Source organism: Dioscorea cayenensis, chromosome 3, assembly GCF_009730915.1.
Source record: "Dioscorea cayenensis subsp. rotundata cultivar TDr96_F1 chromosome 3, TDr96_F1_v2_PseudoChromosome.rev07_lg8_w22 25.fasta, whole genome shotgun sequence".
Classification (NCBI taxonomy): domain Eukaryota; kingdom Viridiplantae; phylum Streptophyta; class Magnoliopsida; order Dioscoreales; family Dioscoreaceae; genus Dioscorea; species Dioscorea cayenensis.
In genome coordinates, this window is record NC_052473.1 from 142775 (window position 1) to 157987 (window position 15213).

Genomic DNA, 15213 nt, shown 5'->3' on the forward strand with positions numbered 1-15213 from the left:
ATATATGTCGTTTTAAGAAGAAATTTTATTCCAAAATAGTTGTCGTTTTACAATATCAAAACAATATTTATTTATTTTTTTTCCAATTTTACCCATCTTCAATTTCCTAAGTTATATAAATGAAGAGAGTAATATTTATAGTCCCAAGAAAAATATATGGTTTTAAAGAAGGGATAGTTTAGTAATTTGGTTATTTTTTTTTGTTAAAATTTAGATAATTTAATAATATCATTGATTCTTGCACAACATGTATTTAAGAACGGAGGGAGTATTTTATACCTTAGATTTCAAAGGTTTTATAGACATTTATTACATAAATAATTAGATGTAATTAATGTTTTCAATTATTAATATTATAAGTAATATAAATAAAAAACTTAAATGTTATTAAAAAAAATTAAAATTGTTCCTTCAAATGCTCTCGGAGTAAATTATACATCTACTTTAATAATATGTATAGAGTATCCTTGTAAAGTCAATTATGTATCACTTAATTTTAGTTTATTAATCTACATCATTTACAATTCAATAAGAAAGATCATACTCCATACTTTTCCTCTTAATCAAAAGGCCTTCATTAAGGTACTAATATTACATTAATTTTTTTAAATGATATCTCTGTATCATCTCTAACTTCATAAATAATATCAAACCTTGTGCTTCTTCAAACAATGACATATATGAAACATTATCACATATATTCGGTGATTTTTCTCTAAAAAAGCACGCTTAATCTAGAAGAGAAAATTAAACAATAAGTTGTTAATGATCAAGTCAATCAAATCTTTCTTTCAAGTTAACAAAAACAATTAATGATTTTGAATATTCAATTATTATCTTAACTAACAAGTACAAAGTGTTGTGTGTTTTTTAAAGTTTTTTTAGTGTTAGGTATGCACATTAAACAACATTTGACTTAATCTCAGCTTCTTTGTATGGAATAAGAAAAGACGAAGATAAGAATAACAAGTTTCAAGTTTTAGCATATGAAAGAGAAGATGGTTCATTCAAGCTAGAGGTTGCTTATTGAATTTCTCCACTTACTAATTTATTACAGGAGGCCCAACTACTTAATGTAAATGTTATTATTATTACTAATATTATAGATATTTTAACAAATACTAACTGTAAAATCTTTTTGAGATCCATGTGTTCTTCAAATTTTTAATTATTTCTGTCATGATTTTTTTTGAAATGAAATATAGATAAATTACGTGTCAAAAATATATATAAACAAAAAATTAATATCTCAACATACATATTCTCATTCTGTGTGAGAAAATTTGAAACGATAGAATATGAACACCTTACAAAAAATACTCAATACTAATAGACCAAAAAATTATTTCTAAAATATAGATTCGGTACAAAAAAAAAAAATGTAATATTTATTATTTTATATTTTTCACACTATTTGTGCCACTTTAAAGATTTTATGATCATGTAAGTTTTATTTACTTGGACATGAATGAAAATGAAAAGGTCAATAATAATTTAGGCGAAGAAGAAATATACAAACAAATAAAAATAATTTTCAAAGGCATATAAACACATTATTCATTAATATTTTTTATTTATTTTTTTAAAGAATATGAAAAAATGACAATGAAAAAAAAAAATTGTCAACAACCAACAACCACAGGATAGTACCATATATTGCAATACATACATATCCACGAATCTAAATTAAATGTGTACGGCCATGCAAATGCATATATCTTTCCTACCATCTCCACGTGAGCACACTCACTTGTACTGTATATACATTCAATTTTTTTTTCTTTTTTTCTTTAATCCAAATTAAATCACATTCATAAGAAAAACTTTTAATTAAAAATAGAAAAATTCAAGTTCAATGCATCAAAATAAAAAAGTTTGAAACGCAACACATTAGCCGCCTCGTATTGATTTTTTTTCACCTAAAGAAGAGAGTGGCAATACTAAGAGTCTAAGACTAAGGTATTAAATAACTTTCCCTTTCAAATGTACTCCATATATAACCATATTTTTTTAATAACGACCATCAAAACCACTTTGAACACCCCAGCACGGATTCACAGGACCAGACCATGTCCAGTCCACCACTTTCAAGTATCAACAATAAACAAATAAAAATAAAACAAAAGCACTGACAAACACTCAGAAAAGAAAAATGAGGCAACTTGCTTTGCTCTTCAATTGGGTCACAGTACATGCATAAGAACAAGCCTAAAAAAAGAAGTCCCCTCTTCTAATTCATCTCTCTCTCTCTCTCTCTCTCTCTCTCTCTCTTTCTTTCTTTTTTGAATGGAAACAAAACAACAGAACAGAGAACAAAGGAGAACTACAGGAACAGAGCACTAAAAAAAGGAGACGATGAAAACGATGAAGAAGAAATGTGAGAAAATAGATGATAACTCAGAACTTGTTGCTATACCAGAAGACGCCCTTGTTAGGATGAGAAGCAGAGGATTCTGGTTCAACAAAGACACATTCACGAGCCTCACGCCACATAGCGCGCCAAACAGGGGTAGGATCATAGCGATAGTAATCACCAAGCAAAGGTTTGATAGCATTGGTGGCTTCCATAGCATGGTAATGCGGCATCGTTGAAAAGAGATGGTGAGTTACATGGGTGTCTGTGATGTGGTGGAAGACCTTGTTCAGGACGCCGTAATCACGGTCGACGGTGGCGAGAGCGCCGCGGAGCCAGTCCCATTCGTCAGTGCCGTAGTGAGGGAGAGCAGGATGAGTGTGCTGGAGATAAGTGATGAGGACCAAGAAAGCGTTGACGACGAGGAGAGGAAGGATGTAGATGCGGATGAGCCACAAAAGGGAGAAGCTGGTGGCGAGACGGTAGAGGAAGAAGGAGACAGTGAGGATGCCGGCGTCGGAGATGAAGATCTGGATACGTTCCCGATCGGAGTAGATAGGGCCGTAAGGATCGAAGTGGCAGGCGAAACGAGGGTAAGGACGGCCGGAGACGTTGAAGGCGAGGTAAAGAGGCCAACCAAGAGTGAGGGAGATGAATAGGGAGAGGAAACGACCTAAAGGGTTGTTGAGGTATTTGGAGAACCAGGGAAGTTGGGATTTGGGTTTGGGGACGAAGACCTCATCGCGATCGAGAGAGCCGGTGTTGGAGTGGTGACGGCGGTGAGAGTATTTCCAGGAGAAATAGGGCACCATTAAGAAAGAGTGGAGGATGAGACCGACGATGTCGTCGAGAAGAGAGTAGTCGGAGAAGGCGTGGTGGCCGCACTCGTGAGCGATGACCCAGACGCCGGTGAGGATGGAGCCTTGGATGATCCAGTAGAGAGGCCAGGCGGCGAGGCGGAGAGGGGTGAAAGGGATGGAAGGGATGATGTAGAGGGCGAAGAGGAGGAGAATGGTGGAGATGAAGAGATCGTGGAAGACGAAGGAGAAGGAACGGAGAATGGAGCGGTGGAAGCAGTGAGGAGGGATGGATTTCTTTAACTGGCTTAGTGTGAATGGAGGTTTGTCGACGGGGACTCGCCGGACGGTGGCGTCGTTGAGTTGGGTTGAGTTGTGGTCCTCGTCGGAGCGAGATCTCATCCGGCCACCACCGCCCATGTTGTTGATGATGATGATGATGATGCTCTGTTTTGGAAAAGACTAGGGTTTTATAAATAATGAAGAGGACTTTTAATTAATTAATTAATTAAAATTTGGAAAATATATTAAGAAAGTAGTATTTATTGGAATTTGGAAAATTTGATGAAGAATCGGAGTCGGAGAAAAAAATTAAAAGATCGGCGTAAAAAGGACGTCATCTTTTTGGGAAAAGAGAAAAGAGAGTTTTTTAAAAAATAATAATAATTAAAAAAAAAGGATTTATGAGATATGCTTGAAAAAAAAAATTAAAATAAAGATACTTTAAAAAAAATTTGAATATTCCTGGTCGGAGCGAGATCTCATCCGGCCACCACCGCCCATGATGATGATGATGATGCTCTGTTTTGGAAAAGACTAGGATTTTATAAATAATGAAGAGGACTTTTAATTAATTAATTAATTAAAATTTGGAAAATATATTAAGAAAGTAGTATTTATTGGAATTTGGAAAATTTGATGAAGAATCGGAGCCGGAGAAAAAAAATTAAAAGATCGGCGTAAAAAGGACGTCATCTTTTTGGGAAAAGAGAAAAGAGAGTTTTTATAAAGAAAAAAATAATTTTTTAAAAAAAGGATTTATGAGATATGCTTGAAAAAAAATAAAAATAAAAATACTGCAAATTTTTTTTTGTGAATATTCCTGGCCCAAAATAGATAAATTTAGTAAATTGAAAATGAAGATAAATATTTTATTTTAAAGAATAAAACAAAAAACAGGCCAAATCTTTGACGGAGGAGTTGACAAGGCACATGGGGAAATAGTTAAAATGTTTTTAATATTAGATGGAAATAAATTAAAAAAAATTATGGGGGAAAAATGGCGCCAAGGGAGATGGAAGAGAAGACGTGGTGGGGGCCCGGGAATCAGAGGTCGGCCTAAGAAAAGGGGACGCAATGGGGCTGCCGATGTGAAAAGGGCCCAATAATAAATAAAGTTAGAATAAAATAATACAGGCTGTGTTTCTTTGTCTTCAGAGATCTTTATAGTGTTCTCGTAATTAAAAGAAGGTATTTAATTAAGTTGGTTTTTTTTTTCAGATTTCCCCTTTTAAAATCTCAATATTTGAGCATCAGGGATGGAGGAAAAATTCATAGATTAATAATATTATTCAAAAAGATGTGACTTGAGATCTCAGCCGTTCACAGAAACAGATCAGGGATACGAGGACCGCATTATAAAAGATCAGACAGTAGTGGATGGTAATGGACTATTTAAAAACTATTTCTTTTACTTTTGTTTAAAACCCCTATAACTTTAACAAATTTTTTTGCACCCATTGTGAACAAAATAAGAAAAATAGTAAGGATTGAAATGAGAAAAAAAAAAGGCTGTTGAGGGATCTAATTAGATTATTCCTTCTTTTATTTAAAGAAGGAAGGAATCAAGTCCGGACACGGAAAAGTATACATTTTTTTTTAAATTATAAAAAAAAAATCTAAGAAATAGAACAGATCTCATGTGATAAAATATACAATGAATTGAATGAAAAAAAGGAACAAAAATGCGGATAAAACAGCGGTTCAGATCTAAAGAAAACAGCTGAGAAAAAAAAACAATAAATCTAAAAGACAAAAAAAAAAGAATATATATTGGGAAAAGAAAGAGATCTAAAGAAAAAACAGAAGCTGAAACACCAGAAAAAACATCAAATTGAATGGAATCGTACCTTGAGAGAGAAGACGAACAGGCTTCGATCGGCGGGCAAACGAAGAGAGAAGAGAGAGAGAGATAATTAAAAAAATATTTGATAAAATAAATCAAATATTTCTTTTTTTTTTCTCTCTCTCTCTTTGTGTCTCTCTTTTTCTCTGTGGAGATGCGATGCCGAAGGGAAATGGAGGGCTATATAAAGATGAGTTCTCGGAGGAGTCACGTGCGGATGGGACCCGCACGTGAGTCCAATGAGAAAGAGAAGGGACACGCGTCGGAAAACTAGTGGGTCAATCGAAATATTCTGATATGGAAACGACACGGGATCAGATTGATGGCATCACAGCCGTTCAATGCCTTCCACTATGGACGGGGAACGAACGGCTGAGATACCGCGAGGTGAGAAATATCTGGCCGTTAATAGGTTTGAAATGACGGGGATACCCTCCGAGTTGAGTTGCAAGACAAGTGGCAGCGGCTTGCCTGCCTGGACCCTGATTAGGGATGCAGTGCACGTGATAGGATTTAAATGACACTTATGCCCTTGAAGGGTGAAATGGTCTTTTCGTGTTTGCGTGACACGAGGCAGACATGCATGTCAGGGGCTGACACCCGAGCAAGGGTATATTTGTTTTTTTTTGGGACAAAATAAAGGATATATTTGTAATTTTAAACAATGGAAGCCTCAGTATTTTCTTCCGTTTGAGTTTGAGGTTATTATAGGAGCCGTCTGATTGCAATGAATGGAATGGAGAAAAACCGAGAAATAATAAAAATAAGAGGATTAAAAAAAACAGAAATAAATACTATGTTTGATTAGAAAAATTTAAAAAATAATTTATTAGAAATAAAAAAAAAGTAAAAAATAAAAAATATGATAACATGACTGTTATGCCTTTATGCAAATGAATATCATTATTATTATATATAATAATAAATTATAATAATTATTTTTAATATTATTAAAGTATTAAAATAAATTTATTATTATAGATAAATATTTAACTTTAATAGCTTACTTGGACACTATTTGTTAATATTCAAATCTTTATTAATATCATTAATTAATAATTAATTAAATATAATAAATAATTAAAATAGTTCACTTTAATACTATTTATTTTATTTATTATAATTAATATTATATTTAACTATTTGCGAACTAATTATTATAATAAATTATTTAGATTAATAAATTTATAATAATAAAAAATAAATGGGTAATTTACCTATCATAACTTTCACTTCTTTCCCACGCCTCTCAAAAATGAGAGTCACAGGAACTCCCCCCCATGTCTGTCCCACTTCTTGCCCATGCCTCTCCCACTACCATTACTCCACATCTAAACAAAGACTTTCTTAATGTAAGCAATAATTTCCATTCTTTTCCTTTAAACCAAACATCCCCGAGGTCTTAGACCATTTGGGTCCTTGTGCTAGGTAATACTGGTACTAGTTTTCATTACCACGTATCAATTATCTCAATTTAATTCTAATTTTTATATTAAAAAAACAAAAATACTAATATTATAAATAGTAAATAGATAAATTATAAGTAGTATATATGCTATTCATATGTATACAAGATGGAGAAAATAAAATCATTTATCACACCACAAGTTCATATTAATACATTTTATTTATCTTTAATTGAATATATATATATATTTAACAGGTGCACAAATCAAATAGACGTTGAGCTATTTTATTCAAGGGAGCGTGTGCACAGTCATATTTAAATGTCACACACCCTCACCCTGGTGTTTTAATCCCTGATATTGAACTTCTAGCATGCGATATCTTACATTGTGAGATCAGTGCCGCTAGATCAAAATTATTTTAATAATCATAAGGTTTAATTACCGTACAAGTCTCTATAATTATGTATTTTCTGTTTTTTTAGTTCTTCTAATATTTTTAGGTACAATTAAATTCTCATATTTGATTAAGTTGAGTCATTTTAGTCCATAATAATATTTTTAGGTACAATTAAATCTTTGCAATTTACACTTACCCATCTCCAACGTGGACTAGAATGACTCAACTCGACTAAATATGATAACTTAATTGTACCTAAAAATATTACAATGACTAAAAAGGCAAAAAATACATAATTACAGGGACCTGTACAGCAATTAAACCTAATTATAAATTATTCATCTAAACTTAGTTTGGACCGTCCGTCAACCCAAAGCAAAGCATAACTTTGATTTGGTCATTAAACTAATATAAAATCAAGAAGTTTTGATTTCTATTGAAAAAGACCAAATGAAATATTTTAAATATTTATATGTATTTGATTTTTATCCCGGTGTATACATAACAACTTTTATTGAAAAAGACCAAAAAGAAATCAATGCTTGTTTTTTCCACGCAAAACTCTTGTTTAATTGATGAAAATGAAATGTCACCATCTGGAAAAAAAACAAGTACAAAAGCAATTGGCCAAATTCCATAGCTTAAACATAGTGAGGGGCTCTTTAATAAAATAGGACAAATACTTGGTCACATTGATGGAAACTTAAACGAGAAAAAAGAAGAGCATCCCTGGAATATGTGACTAAAAATCCTGCTCTCAAAATACACTAAAAAAAACCAGGAAAAATGGTTGGAAGTAACATCAATTCAACGAGGGCCAATAAAGCAGAATATTTTCTAAGACAATCAAGCTTGGACTAAGAAATGGTCTTCCTGGTTAAGTTGTCCAAGAGAATGACATCTTGTTTCTCATTTTTCCTCAGCCTTCAATTCAAGCATATGATGATCACTTGGAGTTCCATGAAAACATAACTCTGATAACAATTGATGCTGATACGGGTCCGAGTCCGAACCATTCGGACTGAGAAAACGTTTGCATTAACATCGCCATTCTGCAGAGATAAAGAACGTAACTGATTAGATCGAAAAGTCGAGAACGTAACTGATTAGATCAAAAAGTCGTGCGGGACTCGCACATTTTCTACGGGAAAGCTTCGTGTCATCGTATTCAGATAGTAACTCTTTGTCTATCCTGATTTTGTGGACAAGAGTTCTCAGAAAAGTACATGCTATAATGACTGTGTTATCGTATATGTATAGCACAACAATGCGTGCAAACAAAATATAGTTATCATGGAAGGGAGTCAAAGCTAATGTTTCCTCGGTTAATTGCTATCACAAAACCGCTGGTTTTCTAAAATTTATAAAAATTATACTAACTTTCTAAAATTATTCTTATTCAAAATATGCTTTAAAAATATGTAGTTGAGTATAATTTATTAAAAATTTATAAAAATACGTTAAATATAAAGAGATAAATTTGAAAAAATAAAAAAGACCAAAGATAATGTATAAATTAGGGCAAGTAAAAATGACCGGAGGGGTATTATTTTTGAAAAATATGAAACTTCGAACCGGGAGGAAAATGAGATACCAACCCTCCTATAGCAGGACTGGTTTAAGTTGTCTTCAAGCTATATGTAGAATCACAAAACCGTTAATATAATATCCTCAAAGATTTCAAGGGAAGCGGACAACATAGATACTAATTCACACAGTTGTTGTTGTTCTCATGTTCTTTGCTCCCTGTTTTTAATGCATTAGAGATTTATCCACTTTATTAAAAAAAAAATCTCAAGGTTGGATAGGTTCTTCTCAAGCTATACATAAAATCACAAAACCATTAATATAATATCCTCAAAGATTTCATGGGGGAGCAGACAACATAGATAACAATTTGCAAGGTTGGATAGGTTCTTTTCAAGCTATACATAAAATCACAAAACGATTAATATAACATCCTCAAAGATTTCAAGGAGAGTAGACAACGTAGATAACAATTCGCAAGGTTGAATAGTTCATACCTTTAAGTGTGTATCCACATATTTCCAAGGGATGAAGGTTTCTCATTATTTGAATTTGCAGGCTGAGTGCGAGGAGGAGGTGCATACACAGTCAAGGGAAGAACCCAATCACCCTTTTCTCTATCCTCAACAAGAAGAGGATGCTCATACCTGCCAATTGGAAGGATCAGAATAAAGCTTTAGAGAATAAAGTTGCAAAATTGATAAATCACTGTCATGGAGAGTAAATCAAAGGCATAAATCACCAGGCATGCATACATCAAGTGTCATGGTGCCAAACAAACAGAGAATGCTATTTATTCACACTTTTTGAAGGTAATGCCAGGACACTTTCTAGTAGAATAAGAAATAAGATACAAGTTGAAGGGAACCGAGTAATTGTTTTCAACAATCCAAGAGTACCTAGATATGTCCAAGTGTTTTGGAGTTGTGAAAAATTCAAACCGAAGAGCCCATTGCACAGATATGTAAGGTGTGGAGAAGGACATGGGTCCATCAATAGGAATTGAAAAGAGAAAACTTGTCTGCATCAAATCTGAAACTACCTCATGGTGATCACTTTGCACCTGCAAATAGACGCCAAGATGACATATAATCAATGTATATATTACCAATAAATGCTAAAGATGAAATTTGAGCAACTAGAAGTCTATAATAGTTGGTCTTCTGGCACTCAATATGTCAGAGAAAAAAAAAACAATACTGGATAAGAAAAGGTTCACATTAATAACAACCACAATGTTTAACACCAAAAATTCACTCCAATAAAAAAACCAATTAGTTACCACAGATGCATGCATTCTAAACCTACAGTTAGGCTATAGGAAACGATAAAAAAAATAAAAACCTTGGTGGTTGTCAGAGAGCTCCTTCTTGAAGGATGTGCAAAGCGCTGGTTGATGGTTTCTGAAGTCTCTAGGGTTATTGAGACCTGTTATAAAAGAATCTAGAGATCAAAATTCATGGACTAAATGATAAAAACATACTAACCTCAGTATATATATATATATATATAAGCAACAAAAACAGAGAACATCACAGTTACCTCAAGACATCTCCTGGGGCCTTCACCATGAAAAAAGGTCAGAGTACCACCAATCTACAGCCACGAATCATCAACTACTTGCGATTTTTTTAACAAATGAATCAATAACATGCATGAGATGTAGAAGATACACTTACCAAATCACCAAAGTAGTAGGTTGAATCTGAGTTCTTAGGGGAGAATCGTAGCAAGACTTGATCATCTATCCTTATATTGTAAGATCTTCCTCGAATAAAACCCTCTGCTGCAGGAAATGTTTGCTTCAAATTAGATTAAATGGATCTTACATGATAATATGGGATTGACAAAAGCACAATCATTTACATGCTGCAGATTCAGCAGATTTTGCTGCAGATGGTGCTCCACCATCATCATTGGCAAAGGGGGAGCCTGATTTCCATGGGACACTTGGAGAAAGAGCAGATGTGGACACATTGATCTTCTCTTGAGGTGATACAAATCCTATCAAATATCAATGGAACATATCATAAACCAGACACTATACAACACAAAATTAAAAAGAAAATATCATTAGCATGGTAGCAATATATACCGATGCTAGGACATGATGTTTTTATTGATATCAATCCTCAATATTTAATTTGATGATGTGCAAATATGGTGAAGACAATTAAATCATGATGGCATATGAATGTATTAAATAAAATAAAACAACAACAACAACAACAACAACAATAACATAGATTGAATATCAATTATTGGGATTCAGTCTGTAAAGAGATGGAAAATGTTACCAGCCCCAGGATCATCTATGACCTCAGCTACCAACAGCTGAGATATAGGTATATATGAAGAACTGGTGCGTGCTCCTTGCGAATACAGAGCCTCATTGTTAGATGCCTTTGTCGCCATTGATTGTAAGGATAATGAACTTCTGAAGGACAGATCAAGGTTCCCTTTAGTAGGATTGTAGGAGGACACAGATGATATCTCATCTCTTGAGCTATCATATCCTTCTTCAAATCCTTCAACAATTTCATTTGCTCTAGTCTACGAAGAGTAAATATCATTTAGTAAGATAACAGCAGAGCAAGTAATTGTTTCATTTTTTTACGTAATTACTACTTGGGAGATATTCTACAACTGACCCAGCCCTGTCAGCAACATGGCACAATCACAATGATGTAATTCAAAGCAGATGGTACTCTCATAAACATAGTCTTTTTTCTCAGGAAATGGAATTTGCAATACAACCCTAATTCTTTTATCAAAAAAAAAAACTTTTAAACAATAGAGGGCTCGACAGCATGCACTGACAACATTTTTTTTTTTTTTGGGGTTCTATTAATTCAGTAAGGCACCAAAAATATCACTAAATCATAATTAATTTATGAACGCATTAACCATAAAGGATGTTTCAAATATCTTTTGGGTTTTGGCAATGGGAGCAGCAAAACCTTGGCCATGCAAAATGCACAAGTTAACACGAACAAACTACATGAATCTCATCAACTGCTCACCCATTCAGAGTCAGAATCCTTCTCTTTCCAGTATATATCCATTTGATCTGTTGCAACTGATAGGCCACCTGTAAATTAATTGCCTATTCATAGTGAGGTTTGCCAGAGGATTTAATCAGTAAACTGAAATATCAACTAATACAAGACAGCTTATAGGTAAAACAACTCGCAGACATATCCACACATAAAAATTATATTATCACAACCACCTTCACTGAGTAAGTTGTAGGTTTTTTGAGTGACCCAAATTTGCAATGGAGCGCGCGCTTCCTGCAGCAAACAAGATTAGAAATATCACTTTAGAAAATGATGTCTCATCAGGAAAGATCAAGGTGGTATACAGTAGGGCGACAAAGATAACATCTAGCAAGATAAAACAGACAACATAGGTACTGAATGTCCAGATGAGCAAAAGAATAATTTCACAAGAAGTGATAGTTATACATTCACATAAATTCAATTAACTTCTAACAGCATTAACCACTATAGTACTCACCAGTTGGACTTGGCCATCCGCAGACTCTCGACTATGTTGCCCATTCTCCAACATAAGCCATCGTCCACGAAGTGTGGTTTTAACATAATACGTATAGCGGATGGTCGTGCCCCTGTATGATGGTGGTAAAACCTTTGGCAATTCTGCTCGTACTATATCTGAGTAAGATACAACTGATTAGTTTGTGATAGACACAGATGTTTTATAAAGCAGCATGATATCTAAACACAACAGTGCTATGCATGACAGACAAAAAGCATCTAAATTAATTATCTAAGAATCACAATTTTTAGACAACAGATAAATTATTTGGTAATTTATTTCATAAAACCCATTTACTCAAACCAATGGACAAGCAGGTTAGCTTCAAGAAAGCATGCAATAAGCATCATCAAAGTCTTGGACGTATTAAACAAGTGATTGTCTATTCTTCTGTATACATGTAACTATTCAATATGACTAAATGTAATTAACTCTTAACTCCATGTACTCGAACTAGTTCCTTTAACCAATGGTTACAAGCCTTGTTTTGAACAAGATCCAGCAAGTAATTTGTTAAAAGAACAGAAGAGGCATCTGTCTTAAGTCAACTTATTCCAAAGGCGCATGAATAAATATTCAAAAAGAGGAAGCAAGAAAAAAGTTTCAGTCGTGTTAAGCAAGCTCTTGCTATTACACTACCGCATGCCAACAAGCATGTATTATTTGAACAGCACCAACACTAAATCATTATGGGGTTTATCACAGACCTAAGACTACTCAATGACTTATAATATACAGGCCATCAGGAAGGTATGCTTACCTCTTTATGCATGTCAATACTCTCTGACTTCCCACACACTAAGGATTAAGTAGAGAGAGTTGTATTAAGTCCATTCAAAATATAATGATGATGACAAAGAAGATTTTGGCAAGAGATATTTACCTATTAGAAGTATGTCATTGTAATCTAGCAAGAAAAACACTCCACTTGTATTATTATTTATTATTATTATTATTCTTATTATTTTTGAGTTGATAGATCAATCAAAATACTTGTCTTGAACCCTTTTTGCAGGCATATAATATGAAGTTTGCTAACGAAATTCACTAATGATAATGGTGATTTTGTCTGATTTGAAAATTCTCAAGGAAGAGGTATACATATCAATTGACAACAATGCATTTACCAATCACATAAAAAAAGATCACTCACATGTTTTGGTAGATCCAGATGACACTATAGCTTTCGAAACCATTGATGGGGTTGAACAATCCAAGAAAACATGCTCACCTGAGGCAAGATAACAAGCTGAATCAAAGACATCCAAGGAATATTGATCAAACTAGAGGCATCAAGTAAAAATGCTAATAAATTCAGCCTACAACTGCATCCAAAAATAAAACAATAACATACACCACTGGATCAAAGTAGAGTCATCAAATAAACAAGACACTTATTCCAGCAACAATAGACAAAAAAGAAGAGGCACTTGTACAAGACCGTGTAGGAGGGACTTAAGAAACTAAAAATAACAGAGTTGGAACATCAATTTAGCACTAGCACTCATGCATAATTGAGTGTACAAAAAATCACAGAGAATCCAAGCTACTAAATCAAGAGGGGATAAAATTGTCCACAGTCACAGGCTTTTCTTTGCAAGCATTCAGCTAAACCAGTGAAAAATAGTTTAACCTCATATCATCAAAATACACTGAGAAAAAAAATAGAACACATAAGTGAGACCTCTATTTCGCTTTGATCCTGGCGGAGGTTTTGGTGTTGCAAACCACTGAGTGTCCAGCTTCTCAATCCCTTTAACCTCAAATGTAAGGTTATCAACAAGCAACGAGGCAAAAGCATAGCCGAACTGCTCCTTCTGTGTCTCCTCATTCGACAACTTAGGACTGAAAATTTCTATAGTGGCAGTGATTGTATCACCCGGCCTATATATCTCTTTGCCTGTCTGGAGCTTCAACGAAGGTGAAATTTCAGATTTTGCAAACGAACTCCTCTTTTTCTCCTCATTAGAGGCTCCAATCCCAAAAAAGGAGAAGCCTTTCAGTGACATCTTCTCCCACCTCACTGTTGAACGAAAATCAATCAAACAATCAGCATGCTAACAATTTCTACACATTCAAACAACCAAAATTCCAGCAAATTCAGATCCAAACTAAATCTAAACCTAAAAAAAATAAAAATAAAAAGAAATCCAAGCAAATCTCTGTCCAAATGCACAAAAACCTTACCAGGAGCAAGGATCACGAACTTTCTAACATCAAAATGGAGATAAAACAACGGATCTGTGATCAAAACCAGAATTTGGGAGCAAACGAATGACAGATCGCGATGGGATTTCGCGGGGGAATGCGAAAGCGAGCGAGAGAAGAGGAACGAAATCCACACCGTTGAAATCACACGGCAAGGAAACCAAAACCAGATCCAGTCCTTAATAAAACGCTTCTCTTCTTCATTAGCTTTCCTAATTCCTATCAATTTCATAAATTTCTATAAAAATAAATCATATACATATATACACATATATTAAAGATGTTACCAACGGCACTTCGTAAATCGATATCCCATCCTCACAGTATAACGTTTATTTTTGGGGATGTCCCCAAGATCGAACTTCATATCTTTCACGTAGCGATAGAATATGGCCGTCAAGTGTTCTGCTCCCTCACACGCTCATATCCCTCACACATTATCTTTTTCATTAATTAATTAATTAATTATATTAAAATAAAAAAATAGAATATATATACATTATATAAAGTTGATCCCCTAAAAGCCTTGGCATGTCATTTGGAACAATATGATTGGGTTTGGCTTGGGTTTGGCTTTTTTTTTGGTAAAATTCAATGCTTTTGGATTGTGTTTGGTTTTGTTTTTTTAATAATAATATATATATATACACATTTCAAAAACAAAAAAACGTTTGTTTTATTATTTGTATATTATTCTTTTTATTAAATTTATCTCATAATATTAGTGTTTTGGTAATTTTCCATTTTTTTAAGTGATTTATGTTTGAAAATATTTTTTTTTATATAATTTGCATAATTAGATAAAGCCCATAACATAAGCACTGGTATCTATGGTA

At 33.6% G+C, this 15213-nt stretch overlaps 2 protein-coding genes across 3 annotated transcripts; both read right to left on the reverse strand.

Moving 5' to 3' along the window:
- Positions 1–2142: 2142 nt before the first annotated feature.
- Positions 2143–5425, reverse strand: LOC120253452 (delta(12)-acyl-lipid-desaturase). Of its 2 annotated transcripts, XM_039261805.1 has the most exons (3): positions 5280–5425; positions 3873–3951; positions 2143–3597 (listed from the first exon to the last, which is right to left on the reverse strand). In XM_039261805.1, exon 3 carries the CDS (start codon positions 3568–3570, stop codon positions 2398–2400), a length of 1173 nt encoding a protein of 390 aa, XP_039117739.1. In that variant the 5' UTR covers positions 3571–3597; positions 3873–3951; positions 5280–5425; the 3' UTR covers positions 2143–2397. The 2 variants fall into 2 exon arrangements, with proteins under 2 accessions (XP_039117739.1, XP_039117738.1); XM_039261804.1 differs by lacking the exon at positions 3873–3951.
- A 2339-nt stretch (positions 5426–7764) lies between these two features.
- On the reverse strand, positions 7765–14594 carry LOC120254145. Its single transcript, XM_039262287.1, has 14 exons — positions 14357–14594; positions 13854–14192; positions 13323–13400; positions 12128–12285; positions 11841–11901; positions 11632–11699; positions 10906–11161; positions 10475–10612; positions 10288–10394; positions 10151–10204; positions 9953–10036; positions 9508–9671; positions 9106–9255; positions 7765–8133 (listed from the first exon to the last, which is right to left on the reverse strand). Exons 2-13 carry the CDS (start codon positions 14176–14178, stop codon positions 9108–9110), a joined length of 1641 nt encoding a protein of 546 aa, XP_039118221.1. The 5' UTR covers positions 14179–14192; positions 14357–14594; the 3' UTR covers positions 7765–8133; positions 9106–9107.
- Positions 14595–15213: the final 619 nt, after the last annotated feature.

Bases quoted from the DNA above. Each gene is read 5' to 3' on its own strand.
- LOC120253452 (XM_039261804.1), bottom strand. From the start codon at position 3,570: ATGGGCGGTGGTGGCCGGATGAGATCTCGCTCCGACGAGGACCACAAC.
- LOC120254145 (XM_039262287.1), bottom strand. From the start codon at position 14,178: ATGTCACTGAAAGGCTTCTCCTTTTTTGGGATTGGAGCCTCTAATGAG. The intron at 13,401-13,853 runs GTCTCACTTATG...ATCTTGCCTCAG, and splicing joins AGGATCAAAGCGAAATAGAG to GTGAGCATGTTTTCTTGGAT. The intron at 9,256-9,507 runs GTACTCTTGGAT...TCCAATTGGCAG, and splicing joins AAACACTTGGACATATCTAG to GTATGAGCATCCTCTTCTTG.